At 36.0% G+C, this 18,616-nt stretch overlaps 1 protein-coding gene and 1 long non-coding RNA gene across 3 annotated transcripts; one reads left to right on the forward strand and one right to left on the reverse strand.

The window, feature by feature from the left end:
• Positions 1–277: 277 nt before the first annotated feature.
• Positions 278–2,098, reverse strand: LOC126720370 (uncharacterized). The gene is made up of 2 exons (XR_007653360.1): positions 1,894–2,098; positions 278–570 (listed from the first exon to the last, which is right to left on the reverse strand). It is a non-coding gene; the product is annotated as an uncharacterized LOC126720370 (long non-coding RNA).
• A 1,090-nt stretch (positions 2,099–3,188) lies between these two features.
• On the forward strand, positions 3,189–17,374 carry LOC126720371 (2-dehydro-3-deoxyphosphooctonate aldolase). Of its 2 annotated transcripts, XM_050422788.1 has the most exons (15): positions 3,189–3,815; positions 3,916–3,976; positions 4,107–4,204; positions 5,076–5,172; positions 6,212–6,277; positions 6,661–6,720; positions 6,845–6,919; positions 7,031–7,115; positions 7,471–7,529; positions 8,939–8,983; positions 9,583–9,681; positions 10,019–10,066; positions 10,195–10,242; positions 16,794–16,871; positions 17,079–17,374. In XM_050422788.1, exons 2-14 carry the CDS (start codon positions 3,941–3,943, stop codon positions 16,848–16,850), a joined length of 873 nt encoding a protein of 290 aa, XP_050278745.1. In that variant the 5' UTR covers positions 3,189–3,815; positions 3,916–3,940; the 3' UTR covers positions 16,851–16,871; positions 17,079–17,374. The 2 variants fall into 2 exon arrangements, with proteins under 2 accessions (XP_050278745.1, XP_050278744.1); XM_050422787.1 differs by lacking the exon at positions 17,079–17,374 and having other exon boundaries at positions 3,190–3,815; positions 16,794–17,077.
• The last annotated feature ends 1,242 nt before the right edge of the window (positions 17,375–18,616 follow it).

Consider the following 18,616-nt stretch of genomic DNA (forward strand, 5'->3'; position numbering starts at 1 on the left):
TGCCCACGTGGATCATGCTCAATGGGCCTCCACGAATTTGCTTGAGCCCATAACTCTTGGATGAGTCCGTTAAGTACATCCTTGAACTTCTTTGCTCGTGCTCTCATAACCAGCCCAATTGGTACTTGAACGAGATCCTTTGAAGTGGTGCCTTGATCTCCATCAATTTTAATAAAGCTTTGTTTATTTTTGAATCAAACTCTTCCATCAATTTGTGATTGTACAGGCATCATCAAAATTGTTCGATTTGAAGCATTACAAGAAATTAGAAATAAAAGGCACACAATCAATTACATTTTATTACATTCTCAAATCAATATCAATAAAAGAATAACTATATTTTATTACATTCTTCTTGGTTTGTACTCTAAATCCATGTAAACGTTTTTGTATATGAACATGAAAACTAGTAAGTGTCAAAACTAAAGAATACATTCAGTGTTTCATTGATACTGAAAAATTAGCCTATTGACAGCAAGATACATGGCTTCAATACTTCATGGAATGCTTCAAAACATTTTTCTGGCAAGATACATTGAACTTCATTGCAGCAGAGGCTAATATTTTATCCTGTTAATAAGAAAACAAGAGAGACATAGTTATTAGTTATTACTCCATATAACCTTTTTCGACAATAAATGGAAAATAAAAAAGTGCATAAACAAACTCTTGTTCATAAGCTCAATTGTGCCCAAATCCAATTGCAATTTCTACTTTATTGTCTAAATTAGTACCATATTTGAATAACATAGAAATGTCCAAGTAGAATTAAAGTTAATAAATGAATACCATATTTATATAACATAGAAATGCCCCAGAAGAATTAAAGTTCAACTAGAAATATTTGACAATTTTTTATTAAAAGAAAAATAGCATCACCAAAATTTCAAACATTATTTTGAACCAAAATAGCATCACCAGAATATTTTGGAAGGCCTTAACATATAAACTTAAAAATTTGGGCCAAACTTGTTAGGCATGATTGGTAACAATTCAAGAAACCAAAAATGCAAATATTTTCCACAAGAAAGAGGAAGTAAAATGTGTGTGTGTGTGTGTGTGTGTGTGTGTGTGTGTGTGTGTATAACCTCAAGTAGATTCCTAATGCCTATAGGTAGTTAAGAGATAATATGCAATTGGACCGAGCATGGTTCAAAATAAAGCATAAATTGTCAAATGTCCAAGCTATGAACCTGAATAGTTTCTAAATAGCAAGTCAATATACTTGTCAGGATCAATGCAACAACATTATGGTGAGAGCATAGCAATCCAGCCATAACATCAGTCATGTCACATAAGCTGTTAAATAAACTCTGACCAAGAATTAGCTCATGCCCAAAAATAGCAAATAAGAGTGTGAGTAGCAATATAGCTTAGAAAACCAATTGTGCATAACAAATCAAGAATCATTATTCTATGCTCACAAACACTGTACCTCATTACCTATCAAGAGCCACAATTTATATCTTTAAAATGAACTACAAGAAACAAAATATATTATCCACCAGCAAAATACCCATCTGCATAGTCAATCCAAATTTAGAAAAGGAATAAATACCTAAAAAAAAATAGGAAAAAAAAGAAGAAGAGAAATTTCATAATGATTTTTAGCATACATCATGAGTTCATGACAAAGCAACATAATTTTTGGACTGATGTCAAAGACAACACCACACAACAACTACAGGCAGATACTTAATCAAAACACATTTGACTGTACCCAAAAGCCCCAATTTTTCAAACCTAAAGCAGATCATCAAGCTTTATACTCAAAAGGAAACCCAGTCACTAAATAAAACTCTAAGGGATTCAGTCACTTCTAAAAGGCAAATAAAAAGAGAAACAAAAAGAAAAATAAAAGAGAAAAGACAATAAAGAGAAAGAGAGGAGGACCCGGCGGCCACTAGTGGTGGTGGCACAGACGATAGCACCTCCAGCAGCTGAAGGAGAGAGACAAGAACGTACCGAAACTCCGTCGGTAGTGGAGGTGTGGGACACAGTGACTGCAAGTTGTAGCCATGGAGATTGAGTAATGGTGTGAGAGAGTTTTTGAATTTTGGGTAGAGAAAGATCTGAAGAAAGAGAGAGTTTTTTTTTTTTTTTTTTTTTTTGGGTAGCTGAAAGGCAGAGAAAAGAGTTAACCTTTATAACTAACCCCGGTTGAACTTGCTGAGTTAAGTTAGTTGGATTTTAATTGACGTGGCATGCTTTAGACCTTAGATTTATTTCAAACGAATCCTGTCCATAAAATGGACACTGTCCATTTCAAATAGAAATGGAGAGGATTCGGATCCACAGGGTTTCAAGATAATAATGGATGCGATCTTATAGAAGTGGAAGTCAAGGAAGATAATCCCATGAATGAAAAGTGGAATTTGAAAACAAAAGTGGATAAGGATAATGTTAATTCTAGTGGGGTAGCATTTGAAGCGGGACTCAAAGTGGGTTTTGAGGGATCAGAGATACGTTTTAAGGTTGGTTGTGGTGGCGGGTAAGGTAGCAAGGGTACTAGTAGCGGCCGGCCCAAAAGAAGTGGCAATGCATAGCCCAAAAGTAGTTGAGTCCGTGGAGAAGTCTACAATTTAAAGCTCAAAAGCAATGATGAGTTGGAAGAGGCTTACCATAAGACCTTAGACTCTTAGTAATTTTTCAATTGTTGATGTGGAACCTAGGCAAAAAGGAAGCAAGCAGAAAACATGAATAAGGAGGCTACGGATGTTAAGGGAGAAAAGAAACATGGAACTGTGGAGAATGAGTAAGGTGTTGTATCAACTATGGGATTGGCGGAGGTTGCAGGGCAACCTTGCCGGGCATAATAACGCTCCTAAGTTGGAAAAAAAAAACCAAAAAAAGAAAAGAAAAAAAAAAGAAAAAGAAAAAAACTCATCATTTTGATGTCCTTGTAAATCAAGGTGTCGTTTGACACTTTTTTCTGGTTTTCTGGACATTCAGAGATTTTGAAGTGAAGATTCACTTTTTTTTTAAATTTGTTTGGACTTTGAAGATTTTTTTTTTTTTTTTTTTTTTTTTAACGATGTAATCATGCTACTCTAGCTTATGCTAGTGTTGCAAAAGAGAACGAGAGAGTCTCTTGTTAGTAAATAGAATGTCCTTCTCTCTATTCTCCACTATATATCTTAATTCTCAATTAATAGTCTAAATTTGTTTTTTTGAGAGAGAAAAAAAAAAAAAAAAAATTCAGGGAAGACTAGCTTGATAATGACTCATTGTAGTGTTACTTTTTCTTGTTCTGCCACCGAAACATTTTGGTGAACAAGCTGAAAATTCTTAACAGAGGCAGCTGTAACTAACACGTCCTTTGAAATTTAGGCACCGTAAACCACCACCAGCCACAACCCAAAAACCCCACGACAAATCAGAACCCACAATCACCCCCCAAAGCAAATCCACCACCACCGAAAACCCACAGCAAACCAGACTCCACCACCGGCGACCCACAACCACGCTGCCTGAGAGAGGAGAGACTGGCAGTTAAAGAGTGTGTCAAAGGAGAGTGGTTTGGGTTGGAGAGAGAGAGAGAGAGCAGAGACTCGAGAAGAGAGAGAGGTCAGAGAAATTTGGAGAAAATGTGTAACGTGATAAACAGACAGTGTTAGGGACCAAATTGGTCAATTTTGAAATATTTTGGATCTAGTTGGTAATAGCCGAAACTTTGGGGGTATAAGATTTATCGTCTTTTCTGTTTTTGTGTCGGTACTCTGAAAGCATTTACAGCATTCGCAATATAAAACACTTCCACTCAGTCACTCAACGCATTTTTCCAGTCAGATCTTTCGTTTGGTTGCTGAGAAAATGTATGTAGGAATTTTGTTTTTGGTTTTTCTTAATTCATTTCCTCTTTCTATTTGTTGGGTGTCAAAATTATGTAATTTGAAACCAAATTCTTGCATGCAGATTTGAAATTGTCATCTGGGTCCAGATGGAATCATCAGCACTGCTCTTTAACCAGCTCAAGGTTTGAATTTGTTGCAAAAAGTTTTCTTCTTTCTTTAACTATTTGTGTCATTCATGGACTGTTATGCATTTGGGATTTGGATGAATATATGATCTAATGTGTGTTTGTGAATGTGTAATAATCTCAACAGGCAGCTGACCCGTTTTTCTTGTTAGCTGGTCCCAATGTGATTGAATCCGAGGAGCATATTTTTCGAATGGCTAAGCACATTAAGACTATTGCAGCAAAGTATGTTCTCTCTCTCTCTCTCTCTCTCTTAGGATCTATGTAATACTTTTGTAATTTTTATATCAAACATGACCTGAGGCAGCCAATGCTGAATTGGGATTGGGTTTTTTCAATGCCTTTCATGGCATTAAATACAGTACTGGCAATAACCTCAAATGGGTTTGTGGTTGTACAATCGGATGATAAGTGTGGTTTGGTTAAATGCTTCTTCTTTGCTGAATTTAGCAGAATTCAAGGATCTGCTAAATTTAATGGATGTTAGAGAGTAGATGAAAAGGGGAAATTGAATTGGGAAGGTGTGATTCTATTTCAAAGGGTTGGATTCGAGCAATGAGGCAGTGGTGGTGATTATAGGTGAGGGGTGAGATATTTTTATTGGTAAGTTACTCATGCACCCGGTGGGCCTTGAACATAAGACCTTACCATCCATCTTGTTCGTAGGAGGAAAGGAGGTTCTGTTTGAGATAGAGGTCTCAGCTATACATTGATTTTTATTTGGAAGTTCTTATTGAGGTTACAAAATTTTGCATTAAGAACAAAAAAGAAAGAAAGAAAGATGGTTGTTTTGTTTATATGAAAATAATAAAGAGGTTGAGGAATATGGGTTTATTTATATTCTCGTTCAAAATGTGGTTAAGAATTATGTTTCTTCATTTGAATTGAAAAAAAGAGAAGGTTGAAGAAGATGGGTTTTGCTTTATATCGTCTCCATCATTATGATTATTGTAGCTAGAGGACTGAGTCATGGACCCCTGTATTTTGTTCATCAGAAGAAAAGGGAAATAGGATTTCAATTCTTCATCTCTTGCACTTAGAAATGTTCTATTGTAGATTTTTCCCATGTTAGTGATTGTTCTTTCTAATCTTGTAGAGTTGGGTTGCCATTGGTTTTCAAGTCAAGCTTTGACAAAGCTAACAGAACATCTTCAAAATCATTTCGGGGTCCTGGAATGGTTGAAGGCTTAAAGGTGCTAGCTCATGTTATTTTGTCTAATCCATTTTTTAATTGAGATTTTGAATATTGGTGATGCTAGATGTCTAAAGTTTTCAGTGTAAAGTTCAAACTTTATTTTTTGCTTTGTAAATGTTAAAATAAGTGTCTTTGAACAGACTAAAGTCTAAATCAAACCAGAGATAAACATTAATCAAGTACCATAACGTTTATATAGTTTGCAAAGGCTTGTTCTGTTGTTGGAAGATATTTTGCTTGACCTTAAGTAAATGTTCAAAATTTCTCATGGTATTGAATTAGGGTTGACAAAAAAAAAAAAAAAAAAAAAAAAAAAGATGTCCAGAAAATAATTATATCTACATATAGCAATGAAAACTCTAAGTGGCAGCCTATACCATGTCATCCATGGATGCCTTTTTTTTTTTGGGTTTGTATTTCCCATGAATGTTGCAGTAACTTAAAACTTTAGATCACATTAGAGTCATCAAAGTCATAAAATTTTGCATGGGATTAAAATTATATCATTTTAGACATGCAGCATTGCCAGCTATAGGTTTTGCAGTTTCTCATTAATGTTCAAATAGTTTGGATATTATTGATATCCAATTAAGATGCTGAACATATACTTTAAGGTCACAGTTGTTGTAACTTGATATATTCAAATATATGTGGATATACATATAATTATATGTATGTATAAAATTCATAAAAAAGTTTGGAATAAACTAGATATAATATTATTATTTGGTAAGATTTCAATTTCAGCTCAGATGAGCATTTGTTGGCATCATGATAAATTGTTTATTACATGTATCTGTATACCTTATGCGAAGTTGATTCCTGTTCATGTAATTCTTTAGGTTAGTTTGTGTAAACATCCTTTGTACAATTGCTTTCCCTTTTGTCAATAAAATTATATAAAAAGAAGTTATTTAGTGTTCTCTCTCATTAATAGACTATGTGCAATGTTTACTGATGCATATGCACAAAGCACAATTATTTATCTAGACCAATAAAATTTCCAGTCATACTCCACATGTCCTTTTTGATTGCAGATGCTTGAGAAGGTTAAATTGGCGTATGACATCCCTATAGTGACTGATGTGCACGAAACAATCCAGGTAATTTCTGTTTAATCTTTCAAAAGATAAGTAAATGTGCTTGTTTTTAAGTGTTTGTGTATAGATATATGTCAGGAAATACTCTTTGTTGTGGCATTTCTGTTCTTGGTTTACCTGTTCCTAGATGGATCTTGTCATGTGGCTGGTGGCCTGGTGCCCTGTTGCCTCTGTACGCACTCTTATAACATGAGATATTAAATTACAATTTGGCCCGATTCATGTGCTTAATGTTCTTTTTTAATTTTTAGTACTTCTTGTTTTGTTATCTGTAATGTTTTTGATATATGAATGCTGCTGCTAATATAAAAGGTAAGAAAGTCTGGAATTGGTGTTCAACATATGATGAATCATTTCCAACATTTGTTTTTCTCTTATTTTGCCAGTGTGAAGCAGTTGGAAGAGTAGCAGATATTATTCAGATTCCAGCATTTTTATGTCGTCAGGTTAAGTCAATATTTTTCTCATTTGGAACCTTGTCCTTCCATGATAAGGAATTTTGATGACTTAAGCTTGTATGATATGGCATGCCACTCATTTTAGTTCATTTGTGACCTCTTACATTGACAGACAGATCTTCTAGTTGCGGCAGCCAAGACGGGGAAAATTGTCAATATCAAGAAAGGCCAGTTCTGTGCTCCTTCTGTGAGTGATATTTTTCCAATAAGTCAGAATCTCTGTTGACATATTTTAGCTGAAGGCTAGATATGTATTGTTATGGGAATTCTGCTAAGTAATTAATGTTCACATTTGCAGGTCATGGTAAATTCTGCAGAGAAAATTAGATTGGCTGGAAATCCAAATGTGATGGTTTGTGAGAGAGGCACTATGTTTGGCTATAGTAAGTTATAAAACACAATTTTTTGTCTTTCTCTTTGATAATCTCTGTTTGACTTTAACTTTACAAGCCCCCTTTCAGTTAGTATAAGATATAGCTGAGCCACAATGCCATCTATGTATCCATTTTGGAATTTGGTAATGCCTTTGTGCCAGTCCCACTACCTATGATGCTCAATTCAAAAGCAAAATCTCATTTTGTACAAATCCCCTCCCCCTTTCTTGCCTTAAATTTTCATGAATTGACTCCAGTTTTGCGTTATTTAGTCATTGATTTGAGTGTATTGGTATAACAAACATGGTAGCATTGCTGATATTTTCTAGTTCGATTGACACTGTATTTGGGCTTTGGCATCTAGATGATTTGATTGTTGATCCGCGCAATTTCGAATGGATGAGAGAAGCCAATTCTCCTGTTGTAAGTCAACTGTTCATTTTACTTTAGGCTTCTCTTATTGTGATGTTATGTAATTTAAGTAATCATCTCTTCTTTTTTTAAATAAAGGATAATATATATTGTGACTTTCTTTTGGGAATAAGTTCATTAAAGCAGGAAATGTTATGGAACAAGAGCATCCCCCAAAGTTACAATAATCTGTTGTGGCATTCTTAAGCAGTACACAACCCTAAACAACAAAAGGCTTAAAACATAAAGGAAAAGAAAAAATTAGGTATTTCATGAAATGTGCTGGTCCATTCATGAATACAAAAATTGGTAAGCAATCCTTTTGGAACTCATTAAACAAAGAAAACCATGAAATCATACTGTAAACAATACCACTGGGTGCTATCTTTGACTAGCATATGCTCTTAAAGATTGTAAAATGCCACATTTCTACTATTTCCAAAAGCACATGAGATAGGTCTCCAAAACTTGGATATATTCTTCTTTCAGGCATTCAAGAGCTTCGAGGAAAGGGCTCTTCTTTTTTCAACTTTTAAACTCTTTTTCTCCAAATCTGATGTTTATCTCTGATTAGATTTTTAATGCAAGAACTAAGTAAGCAAGCTATTCTTTATTTATATAATTGCTTGTTATTATTAATTAGATGAAGTGTTAAGTAGAAATTACAAGGTCTTACAGCATTAGATTCCGACCTCATTATCATGGTCTTCTGAGGTCATCAAGGTTTGTATGGCCCATGATAACAAGCACAAAAGCACATGCAAGTAGACCAATTCATTACATTGTTCTTGGATATAATTTGGTATTTTTCAACAACCAAAGGTGTTTTAATCAACATGTGCACAAATTTATTCTTTTTGTGATATTTAAGTCATTCCTGGTAATCTTTTAACCCAAACACACTGAAAGCTACACCTTAATTCAACCCAGTATCTGTTGAATAACTCTTTTAAATGAAATCAATCAATTCTGAAGTCCAGTCCCTATGAAAAGGCAGAATAAATTATGTTGAACTTGTTCATCCTAGGTCTTCCTATTCCTTCATCTGGCTTATGTTCTTCATGTAGCATTCAGACTAAATGAGCTGAATACGGAGGTAATTATGGCAAAACAGGTCAATCTGTGGATAATATAGAATGTGTGAGTGCATATGTTTTGTGACGAGAAACAAAATCTGGTTTGACACAAGGGTAGGCATTTAACAAGTTGACATTTAAGCAATGGTTTAAAGTGACCTCTAACTGCCACCTCTACATTTTTTCAAAGAACTTTTTTTTTCTTTCTTCATTTTTTCCTCTGATTAAGCTTCAATTGCATGCTTAGTAACTTCTTAATCCTTTTTAATCTCAATACTCAAGGTGATATAGGCTAATGCTGCCTTCATCTACATACTATTTTCTGATTCTCATGTTTCACTGCAGGTAGCTGATGTCACACATGCGTTACAACAGCCTGCTGGGAAAAAGGTTCGATAGTCTTAAAATTTTTGTTTCAAATCTGGCTAGTTTTTCTACAGTTTTTAGTTTGTGTAAAAAACAAATGAAATAGTTTTGGGAAAATAAAATTTTCATTATTTGGAGTGCTACTTCACGAGCGCCAAAAGGATAACAATGAAAATTGAACTATTATCAGTAATACCAGCTACAAGCAACAATCCCCCATAATATCCATAATTTGTTTTCTTCCAACTGTCAACATAACAAAATAAGAACCAGTTCATTATGCTTATCTTTATCTTGATCTTGTTTATTGCACTTCCACTCTTTGTTTCTAGGGTCTTTTCTTTGTCAAATTCATTCCTCTTCATATCATCCTGCCTTTGAAATGAAAACGATTATTTGTTAGCGGTATATATTAGGTGGTATTGGATAATGAGTATCCTGTTGTAAAGAATCTTGAGTTGGAGTGCTTGTCCATGATGATTTTTGTTGCCGTGTTTCTATCCTGTTCTACTTTCATGAGATTTCCACTTGTTTTAATACTATCAAATTGTTGTAGCATGCAGATTTTAATTTATCATTCCTTTAACCTTAGTGAAGAGCTTAACTTCTGCCTTTTCATTCAGTTGGATGGTGGAGGTGTTGCTAGTGGTGGTCTTCGTGAATTAATCCCATGCATTGCAAGGACAGCAGTTGCTGTTGGAGTTGATGGAATTTTCATGGAGGTACGGTAATCTGCAGGATCCAAACATTTTTGTATCAGCCTTCTTTAGGAATAATATACTTATACCATGCTTGGGGTTACTGAAAATTAAAGTAGATGAGGATTATAAATATAAGTTGCATAGGTACAATGGAACATAGGACTTGTCATCTGTAAAATTTTCGGTGGTTTTTATTATTAGTTACAAGTGTACAAATGGGAATCTTATCCATTTTAGCTTTTAATATTGTAATCCGATAATGTTGTGAGCTCCAAGGTCTATATATTTAAAACCTTTATGTTATTATCTTTCCTTAGATCATATGGTGTGTTTCTAAAAGCTTCTTTTGGGTGCATAGGTGCATGATGATCCTTTGAATGCACCTGTTGATGGTCCCACCCAATGGGTGAGTTTTTATATCTTGCTTTCCCAGATACATGGGCAATTTTGGGCAATTTTCTTAGAGTTTGATTCCTATTAAGGCTACTTTGTAATAGAGAAAACTTTAACATTTCTGCTCATTTATAACTATAGCCTCTGCGCAATTTGGAAGAACTGCTGGAGGAGCTTGTGGCAATTGCTGTAAGTTTGTTTCCCCTTTCTTGATATGAGAGGTCACATATCTGTTAATTCTTGTGTCATAGAAGTAAACATCTCTTGAGCAATACCATGGACATGGCAGACATATCTGATTCATGGGATCTACGACATGGCAGACGTGTCTGATTCATGTGAAGTAGATCCCATTATCAAAATACTGGCATGTGGTTGTTGAACTACAAGTATTTATTGTCACTTTTTTTTTTTTTCTTTTTGGTTGTTGTTGTCATTTTAGCCTAATAGTGCAATAAATTGTACACTCAGCTCCTTTTTTCTTTCTTCCTTCTTATTTTAGCCATTCCTCTCAACCTATTCCCTTTCTGATATCTACTTCAATATGAACTAATGTTGGCTGGTACAGGACAGTAAATTGAATGCAAAATAAAGCATGGTAGTCAAATGCGAGCCGTGCTCTCAGGCAAGATGAGGTGCCACTAAGGCGTCTCTAAGGCTCTAAATTTTTTTTTTTTTTGATAAGTGATTGTAATTTATTAAAAATGAATAGCATATACATGATGTATACAAAGATTTGAAAAATAGGAAGAAAGAAAAGAAAGCTAAAAGATTTTTTTTTTTGATAAGTAATAAGGATGTATATTCAAGAACACTACCTTATGCAGAAAAACATAAGGTTGAGAAAAATTACAGAGAAAGAAGAGAAGAAAGAAAAAAGAAAAGCTGCTAATTACAAAGAAGAGAGCTAAGGAACATAGGGAGAGAATTACTAGTGGTGGGTCCCCAAGCCCTAGACTAGTCAAAAAGTGAGCCACTAAAAGAAGCCAATAGCTGGTCGTCAGAACTTTCCATGTCCTCAAACGTCCTCCAATTTCGTTCCCTCCATAGACATCACATTAAGCACAACGGAGCTAAATTCCAAATGCTAGAAGAATGCTTTCCAGGCCTATTCCACCAACCAAAGAGAGTATCTACAACTGATCTTGGCAAGACACATGAAATCCCAAAAGATCTAAAAACCAAACTCCACAATAGGTAAGCCTTACCACAATGAAGTAGCAAATGATCTACCATCTCCCCATTACAACGACACATAATGCACCAGTCAACAAAATCCATCCCTCTATCCCTCAAATTGTCACCTGTAAGGATCTTATCTCATATAGCAGTCCATACAAAGAAAGAAACTCACCGAGGAGCCTTAAATTTCCAAACACCTTTCCAAGGAAAGATAATGGGCAAGGGGTTTCTTAACTTATTATAAAATGATTGGATGTCAAAATACCCATTCTTCGTCAACTTCCATCGCATACGATCTCCATTCTCAGTATGAGGTAAATTAGAACCCAAAGTATGGATAAATTCATTCACACCAATCATTTCCTAATCATTTGGTCTCCGAATGAAACAAACATCCCAGCTTTTTCGTTCCTCTGTACCCAACTGTTCAAGAGAAGAAGCCACTGATGCCTCTTTGTTGGAAGCAATCCCATACACACCTGGAAAGGTTAATTGAAGTGGAGACTTCCCACACCATTGATCTATCCAAAACTTCACTCTATCCCCCACCCCTACCTCAAACCGAATATTTTTGCTAAAAACCTCCCAACCCATTCGGATACTTCTCCACAAACCACATCCATGTACCCCTCTATCTAGCTTGGAGGTCCATACCCCCCATTCTTCCCCATATTTTAGAGCTACTACCCTTCTCCAAAGCCTTGTCTCCTCAACTCCGAACCGCCATAGCCATTTCCCTCATAAGGCTTTATTAAGAGTAGTTAATTTCCTTACTCCTAACCCACCATTTTCTAGAGATGCACACACCTTGTCCCATCCCACCAAATGTGTCTTGGAATCCCTCCACATGAAATCCGTTTGCAACCTCTCAATTTTATTGGCCACATGCGTAGGGATAGTAAAAAGAGAAAAAAAGTAAGTAGGAAGACTAGATAATGTACTCTTCAGCAATGCCAATCTTCCATCTTTTGACAAATACGTCTTCTTCGACCCAGCCAACTTCTGCTCAGTTTTCTCCAAGATAGGATTCCAAATAGTGGGGGACTTGTGGAACGCCCCCAATGGCATACCAAGATAAGTCATAGGCAAAGAACCGATCCAACAACCCAAAATCTCTTCCAAGACATGGACATTAGGAACCTCCCCAATGGGAACCGGCTCGCTCTTCAAGGTATTAACCTTTAAACTTGTCACAGCCTGGAAACAAAGAAGAAGCATCCGAACATGTAGAATCTGCTCCTCATTTGCATTGCAAAATAGAATCGTATCATCCGCAAACAACAGATGCGAGACACGTACCCCCCACCCCGACTGCCATCAGCCTTAAAACCTTGAAGTAAACCGACCCCTTCAACTCTTTTCATCATCTTACTGAAGACCTCCATCATAACCAGGAACAACATAGGAGATAGCGGGTCTCCTTGTCTCAACCACCTCAAACTCCCAAAAAAGTCAGCTGGAGACCCATTCAACAAGACAGAGAATTGGACTGTAGATATACATGTACGGATTTGCCTTACTGTGTTGATAAAACTCTTCAAATATAGCTAAGCCTTCTCTTTCCACAACTCCCCAACAATGGTGATAGAAGGCCATTGTGAAACCATCTGGACCTGGAGCTTTATCCCCTTCCAACTCTTTGACAATTTGAAGAATCTCCTCCTTTTCAAACCTCTATTCAAGCCAATCCCTCTCTATACCCTCTATTTGATCAAACTCCAAACCTTACACAAAAGGCCTCCACTCCTCTGTCTCCTTGTACAAGTTTTTATAAAACTATACAACTTGGTCCGCCATCTCTGATTCCTCCTCATACATAACCCCATCCACCTCCAACATACTAATATGATTATACCTTCTTTGAGAATTAGCCACCTTGTGGAAGGATTTAGTATTGTTGTCTCATTCCTTAATGTATAGCATCCTCGATTTCTATCTCCACGAGATTTCTTCCAAAGAGAGAAGGTTCTGTATTTGAGATCTCACCACAACCCTCTCACCCATCTCCACTTCAAAAAGGCCATACTCCCCTTCCTTAACATCCAATAATTTCAAGGCCTCCAACAATTCTTTCTTTTGACGACCTACATTTCCAAACTCACTGCGGTTCCACTAAATAATATCTTCTTTCAGAGCCTTCAGCTTCTTGGCAAGCACAAAACTAGGGGGTACCTGAGAAGGAATATCGATTCCACCTAAAATGAACCCTATCTGTGAATCCACCCGTCTTTAACCACATGTTCTCAAACCTAAAAGGACTCTTTCCCCTAAATATCCCTCCTGCCTCCACTAATATGGGGAAGTGGTCTCAAATAGGACAAGGTAAAACCCGCTAAATCACATCCGGATAGTGATCCTCCCAATCATGAGAAACTAGAGCCCTATCTATCCTAGACATCGAAGGCTGATCCAAACCACTAGGAATACAAGTGCAAAGAGTCTAAAAACTTCATTAGAGAAAAGATTGAGATGGTTGAAGAGTGTCTCGCCCATTCAAAGAGAGTTTTCAAGAAACGAAACTTGAGATTCGGTATAGACATGTCCTTCCCCTCAAATATCTGTTGATTTCTTTCTCTCCAAATGCACCAAAGAATACAAGCTGGCCCTGCTCCCCGGACAGTTCCATACCTGCAAAAAGGCTCTAAACTAAGTTGTCTCTAAGGCTCAAAGGCAATGGTGCTTGCCTTTAGAGCCTAGGCGAGCAAGGCTACTGCCTTAAGCCATGAGAAAGGCACTAAGGTGAGAACCTGAAATGTTTTATAAAAAAATTTATTATTACATATATAGAAGCTTGTTGTAAAACCTATAATTAGATTATTTATTTAATCTTGTTTCAAGACCGATTGTAGGATTAATTAATTTGCAGAAACTTTTTGTAAAACCTATTGCTAGATTAATTAATACATAGAAGCTTGTTGTAAAACCTATTGTTAGAATAACTAATAGAGCCTAAACCATGTTAAGCCTGTTTTGAAATCAAAGAAATTCCTTTTGCCTTTTGTCTATTTCAAAAATACTTTGATTATAATATTTCAATACATGAGGTTCATATGTTTTAAGTTCTATATGTATAATAACTATATTTAGAGTTAGGTGCCTCACTTTAATCAGGCTAGCACCTTTTTGTCGCCTCACACCTCACTCGATATCAGCATCAGGCCTTGGCTCCTTAAGGTCGCCGTTTGCCTTTGACCACCTTGAAACAAAGTTAGCCTTGGAAAGGAAAGGGGGAAACATAAATAGCTTTCAACTGAAAATTTCAATTATTGTTGTGTTGTGTAGGTTGATACCTAAGGTTCTCAATTTGTACAAGTTGTGATTGAATCTTCCATGGTTCTTTATTAATCCATATACGCTTTCTTCTCTCTGCTGGACTCTTCACTTGAGCATCAGATAGTTTGTGGCCCAGCAATCACTTCCAGAAGAGTCAAATTAATCTTATTTGTTATTTTAAAATTTTCTTTTATAACTTCCATACATATCTGCTGATTCTCCGTATGGTGCTCATTTGGGTAAGTCTGAGCTGGTGGCTGTGGGGGCTGTCCATAACATGGATCTTTTGGTGGCTATCTTAGGCTGCAATCAAGGGTCTCTCCCAATGAAATATTTGGGTCTTCCTTTGGGGGCAAAATTCAAAGACAAGTCCATTTGGAACCCAATTCTTGAGAAGATGGAAAGAAAATTAGCAGGCTGGAAAAAATTAATTTATCTAAGGGAGTTAGAGTCACTTTAATTAAAAGCACGCTCTCTAACCTTCCTACCTATTTTCTCTCCTTATTTCCTATTCTTGCCTCTGTGGCCAACCGTATTGCTAGACTTCAGCGGGACTTTCTGTGGGGTGGCCTAGGAGATGAACCCAAATTTCATTTGGTTGATTGGTCTACGGTGTGTACCCCGCTTTCTTCAGGTGGTTTAGGGATTAGGAACCTGAGAACTTTCAATATAGCTCTTTTAGGGAAATGGCTTTGGAGATTCGGGCTAGAAAGGGATGCTCTCTGGCGTCAAGTGATAGAGGTAAAGTATGGTTGTGATCGGGGTGGTTGGTGTTCTAGCTCTTCCTCTAGTCCTTATGGTGTCAGCTTGTGGAAAAATATTAGCAGGGGGTGGCACTCTTTATCTCGGTTTTTTATGTTTGAGATTGGTGATGGTTCAAAAGTGCAGTTTTGGCTTGATCGTTGGTGTGGGACTTCCTCTCTCGCTGTCCGCTTTCCCGATTTATATAGGATTAGCAGTAGCAAAGAGGCAAGTGTGGCGGATCTTATGAGATTCTCCAATGGAGTCCTCCATTGGGAGATTCAGTTTTGTAGGGAGGTGCATAATCGTGAATTGGAAGCTTTCAGGAGCTTCATCAACTCCATTTATAGCACTCCCGTAAGGGGAATTGAGGAGGATAAGAGACTTTGGCTGCCTTGTAAGAGTAAGGGGTTCACGGTTAGTTCTTACTATCATCTTCTTGTTGGTCATAGTGAGCATTTTTTCCCTTGGAAAAATATTTGGAAGCAGAAGATCCCCTCTAGAGTGGCTTTTTTTGTCTGGACCGCAGCCTTGGGGAAATGTTTGACTATTGACAATCTTAGGAAAAGAAAGGTTTGCATTTTGGATTGGTGTTATATGTGCAAGCGTAGTAGTGAAAGCGTTGACCATCTTTTCCTTCATTGCCCGGCTGCCTCGGAGTTATGGGATATGGTTTTTGGTTTATTTGGAGTGTGTTGGATCATGCCCTCGTCTGTTGTTGGTCTCTTTGCTTGTTGGCAAGGTCACTTTGGTCGCCTCCGCAATGGAGCCATTTGGAAGATCATTCCTCTTTGCTTGATGTGGTGTATTTGGAAGGAGAGGAATAGTAGATGTTTTGAAGACTCTGAGCGTGCTATGCCTGACCTCAAGCTTCTTTTCTTCCGAACCTTACTTGAATGGTTCTCTGTGTGGAGAAACCATCCTTTTTCTATTTTGGATTTACTTGACCTTTGTAATTTTCATTCTTGACTTGCTCCCCCTTGTATACTACCTGTGTGCTTGGGTGTATCTTTTTTTCTATCAATGAATTCTTATTACTTATCAAAAAGAAAAACTTCCATACATGGTCCAGCTTATAAATTAATGGCCTCATTATTTTGTTTTGTTGGTCTTCAATTGTCTCAGCATTGTTGCTACATAAGCATAGTCTTCATTTATGTTTGTTATTTGTGTGTGTGTGAGTTGGTGGGTGTGTCTAAGTTGGTGGCTGTCTGCGTTTTGTTTTGTGACTTGAATGTTTCCAGTGATCTTCAAAATGGATGTAAACTTTTGTTTGATTTTCTGTCTTCAACATGAAAATTTTTATAGAAAATTTAAATGCTTTTCATTGTATTGCACCAAGGAAGTGTACAAGCTCAAATATTGAAAAGGATCCAACCGATGTCTCTTGTAACATTGATGGTTTATACAATCTTATTGAATTCTTCACATCCCAAATGAAATTAACAAGAATTTGGTTGACTTATTGTGTATTAAAATTATTTACTAGATCGAAAGGCCAAAACTCTATATTGACTTGGATGTTCTATGTTGATATCTCATAGAGAGTAAGCAAGGGGAAGCAACATTTGAACATTGATCTCACGCCATTCCGTGATTAGGAAGATTGGCTTCTCTCAAGGGTAAGCAAGCAGGTCTTTTTCTTTTCTTTTTTTTTTTTTCTTTTTTTTTAAGGTTTCTTGTTTCTGTAATTGACTGAAAATGTCTTTGTTTGGGATAATGTCTTTACCTTTAAGATACTACAAAACAGAAATGTTTATACTTTACAGACCTTCATAAAAACCATTCTGTTGTAATTTGAATTTGATTTAGTCATTCCAATTTGTCAGATCTCTCTTCTAGATTTGGAATTTAGAACCAGAACAAGCATGAACTAGAAAATATGGAGTATGGAGTTTCTTGGCCGCTTCTTGTGAGAAATCATCTCTATATATGTGGCCGACCCTAACTAGTATGTTGAGAATCCATAACTAACCCCAAAATTTTGGGACTAAAGCTTGGTTGTTGTTGCTTTTGGTTTTGGTTTTTACTGCCAAAGTCAATATGAGAAGTAATTAAATTATGCTTGTCGTCCCTTCTAAGAAAAATCTTCTTGATATGAAATACAAATTTTGATTATACAAAATTTGATTATGCTCACAATTATCTACAATATGTACTTTGCAGTAGATTTATCAAAATGCAGAATTAATGTTGGCTAATAATAGGCATCATTGATTTGTTTGATGTTGGCTCTGCAAATTATAGGCATCATTGATGCCTTGTTATAAACCTTAGATATTGATTGTCTCTTATAATATTTAAATGCCAATTTTTCTTACGGTAGATTGAAATTTTCATTTACAAGTTTCATGCTATACAGTTGATTGCCATATACAAAGCATTTGAATTTTAAATTCCTCTAGGTTGTGAATGCTATTTTTAAAGCATTTGAGTTTAAAATTCCTCTAGATGTATTAGAGAAGATTAACATTAGGAGTGACTAGACAAAATGTTGTGAATACTTGAACAACAAAAAAAAAAAAAAAAAATTGAACTTTCTCAAAAATAGTTACCAAACAAAATTTCTGCGTTATTCTTGGAATTTTTTTTTTCTTTTCTTTTCAACTAATCAAATGCGTTTCCCACTTTTAAAACACAAGAAAATTGGTGTTTTTTTTTTTTTTTCCCTTAAAAACAAAAAAATTCAAAACAGTTAAAAACATAGCCTAATCCCCCCCCCCCCCCCCCCCCTCTTTTGGGGTTGTTTAATTGCTTAGATCTACCCAAAATTATTGGGTACTTACAAAACACTTTGCACTTATAAAAACCTATAATAATCACCTAAATTGAACAACCCTAACAATTTGTAAATCATAATCCATCTAGAGGTTAAGTTTAGCAATCACATGCTTTGCATGTGATTATTAGAAAGTTAAATGACAAAACTACGTCACATACAAGTTTACTAAACTATCATTTAAATATATATATATATATATATATATATATATAAATCAATAGTTAAAAAAATGAGGGATTTAATTATTATTATTATTATTTTTTTTTTTTTTGGTGCTGAGAGAGGGATTTAAATTTTAAACCTTGGACATGTCGTCAAAAAAATATGAAGGACCTACTACAAGAGTCTTGGATTCTTTCTCCTAATCTACTACTAGTGTTTCAATGCAAACTTGCAACCTCTAACCCCAATTTGATATCTATCCATGCCCACCATCAAGCTTAGGCCAGAGTCCGACACAAATTTGCCAAGGCAAAAGCGCTTTGAGGCGCAATCACGACAAGGTACAATGGTGAGGGTAAATCCTTTCTTTCATGGTGATACACTGATACACAACGAGGCATAGACCTCTTTCCTTGTACCTAC

Source organism: Quercus robur, chromosome 4 (genome assembly GCF_932294415.1).
Source record: "Quercus robur chromosome 4, dhQueRobu3.1, whole genome shotgun sequence".
NCBI classification, from domain to species: domain Eukaryota; kingdom Viridiplantae; phylum Streptophyta; class Magnoliopsida; order Fagales; family Fagaceae; genus Quercus; species Quercus robur.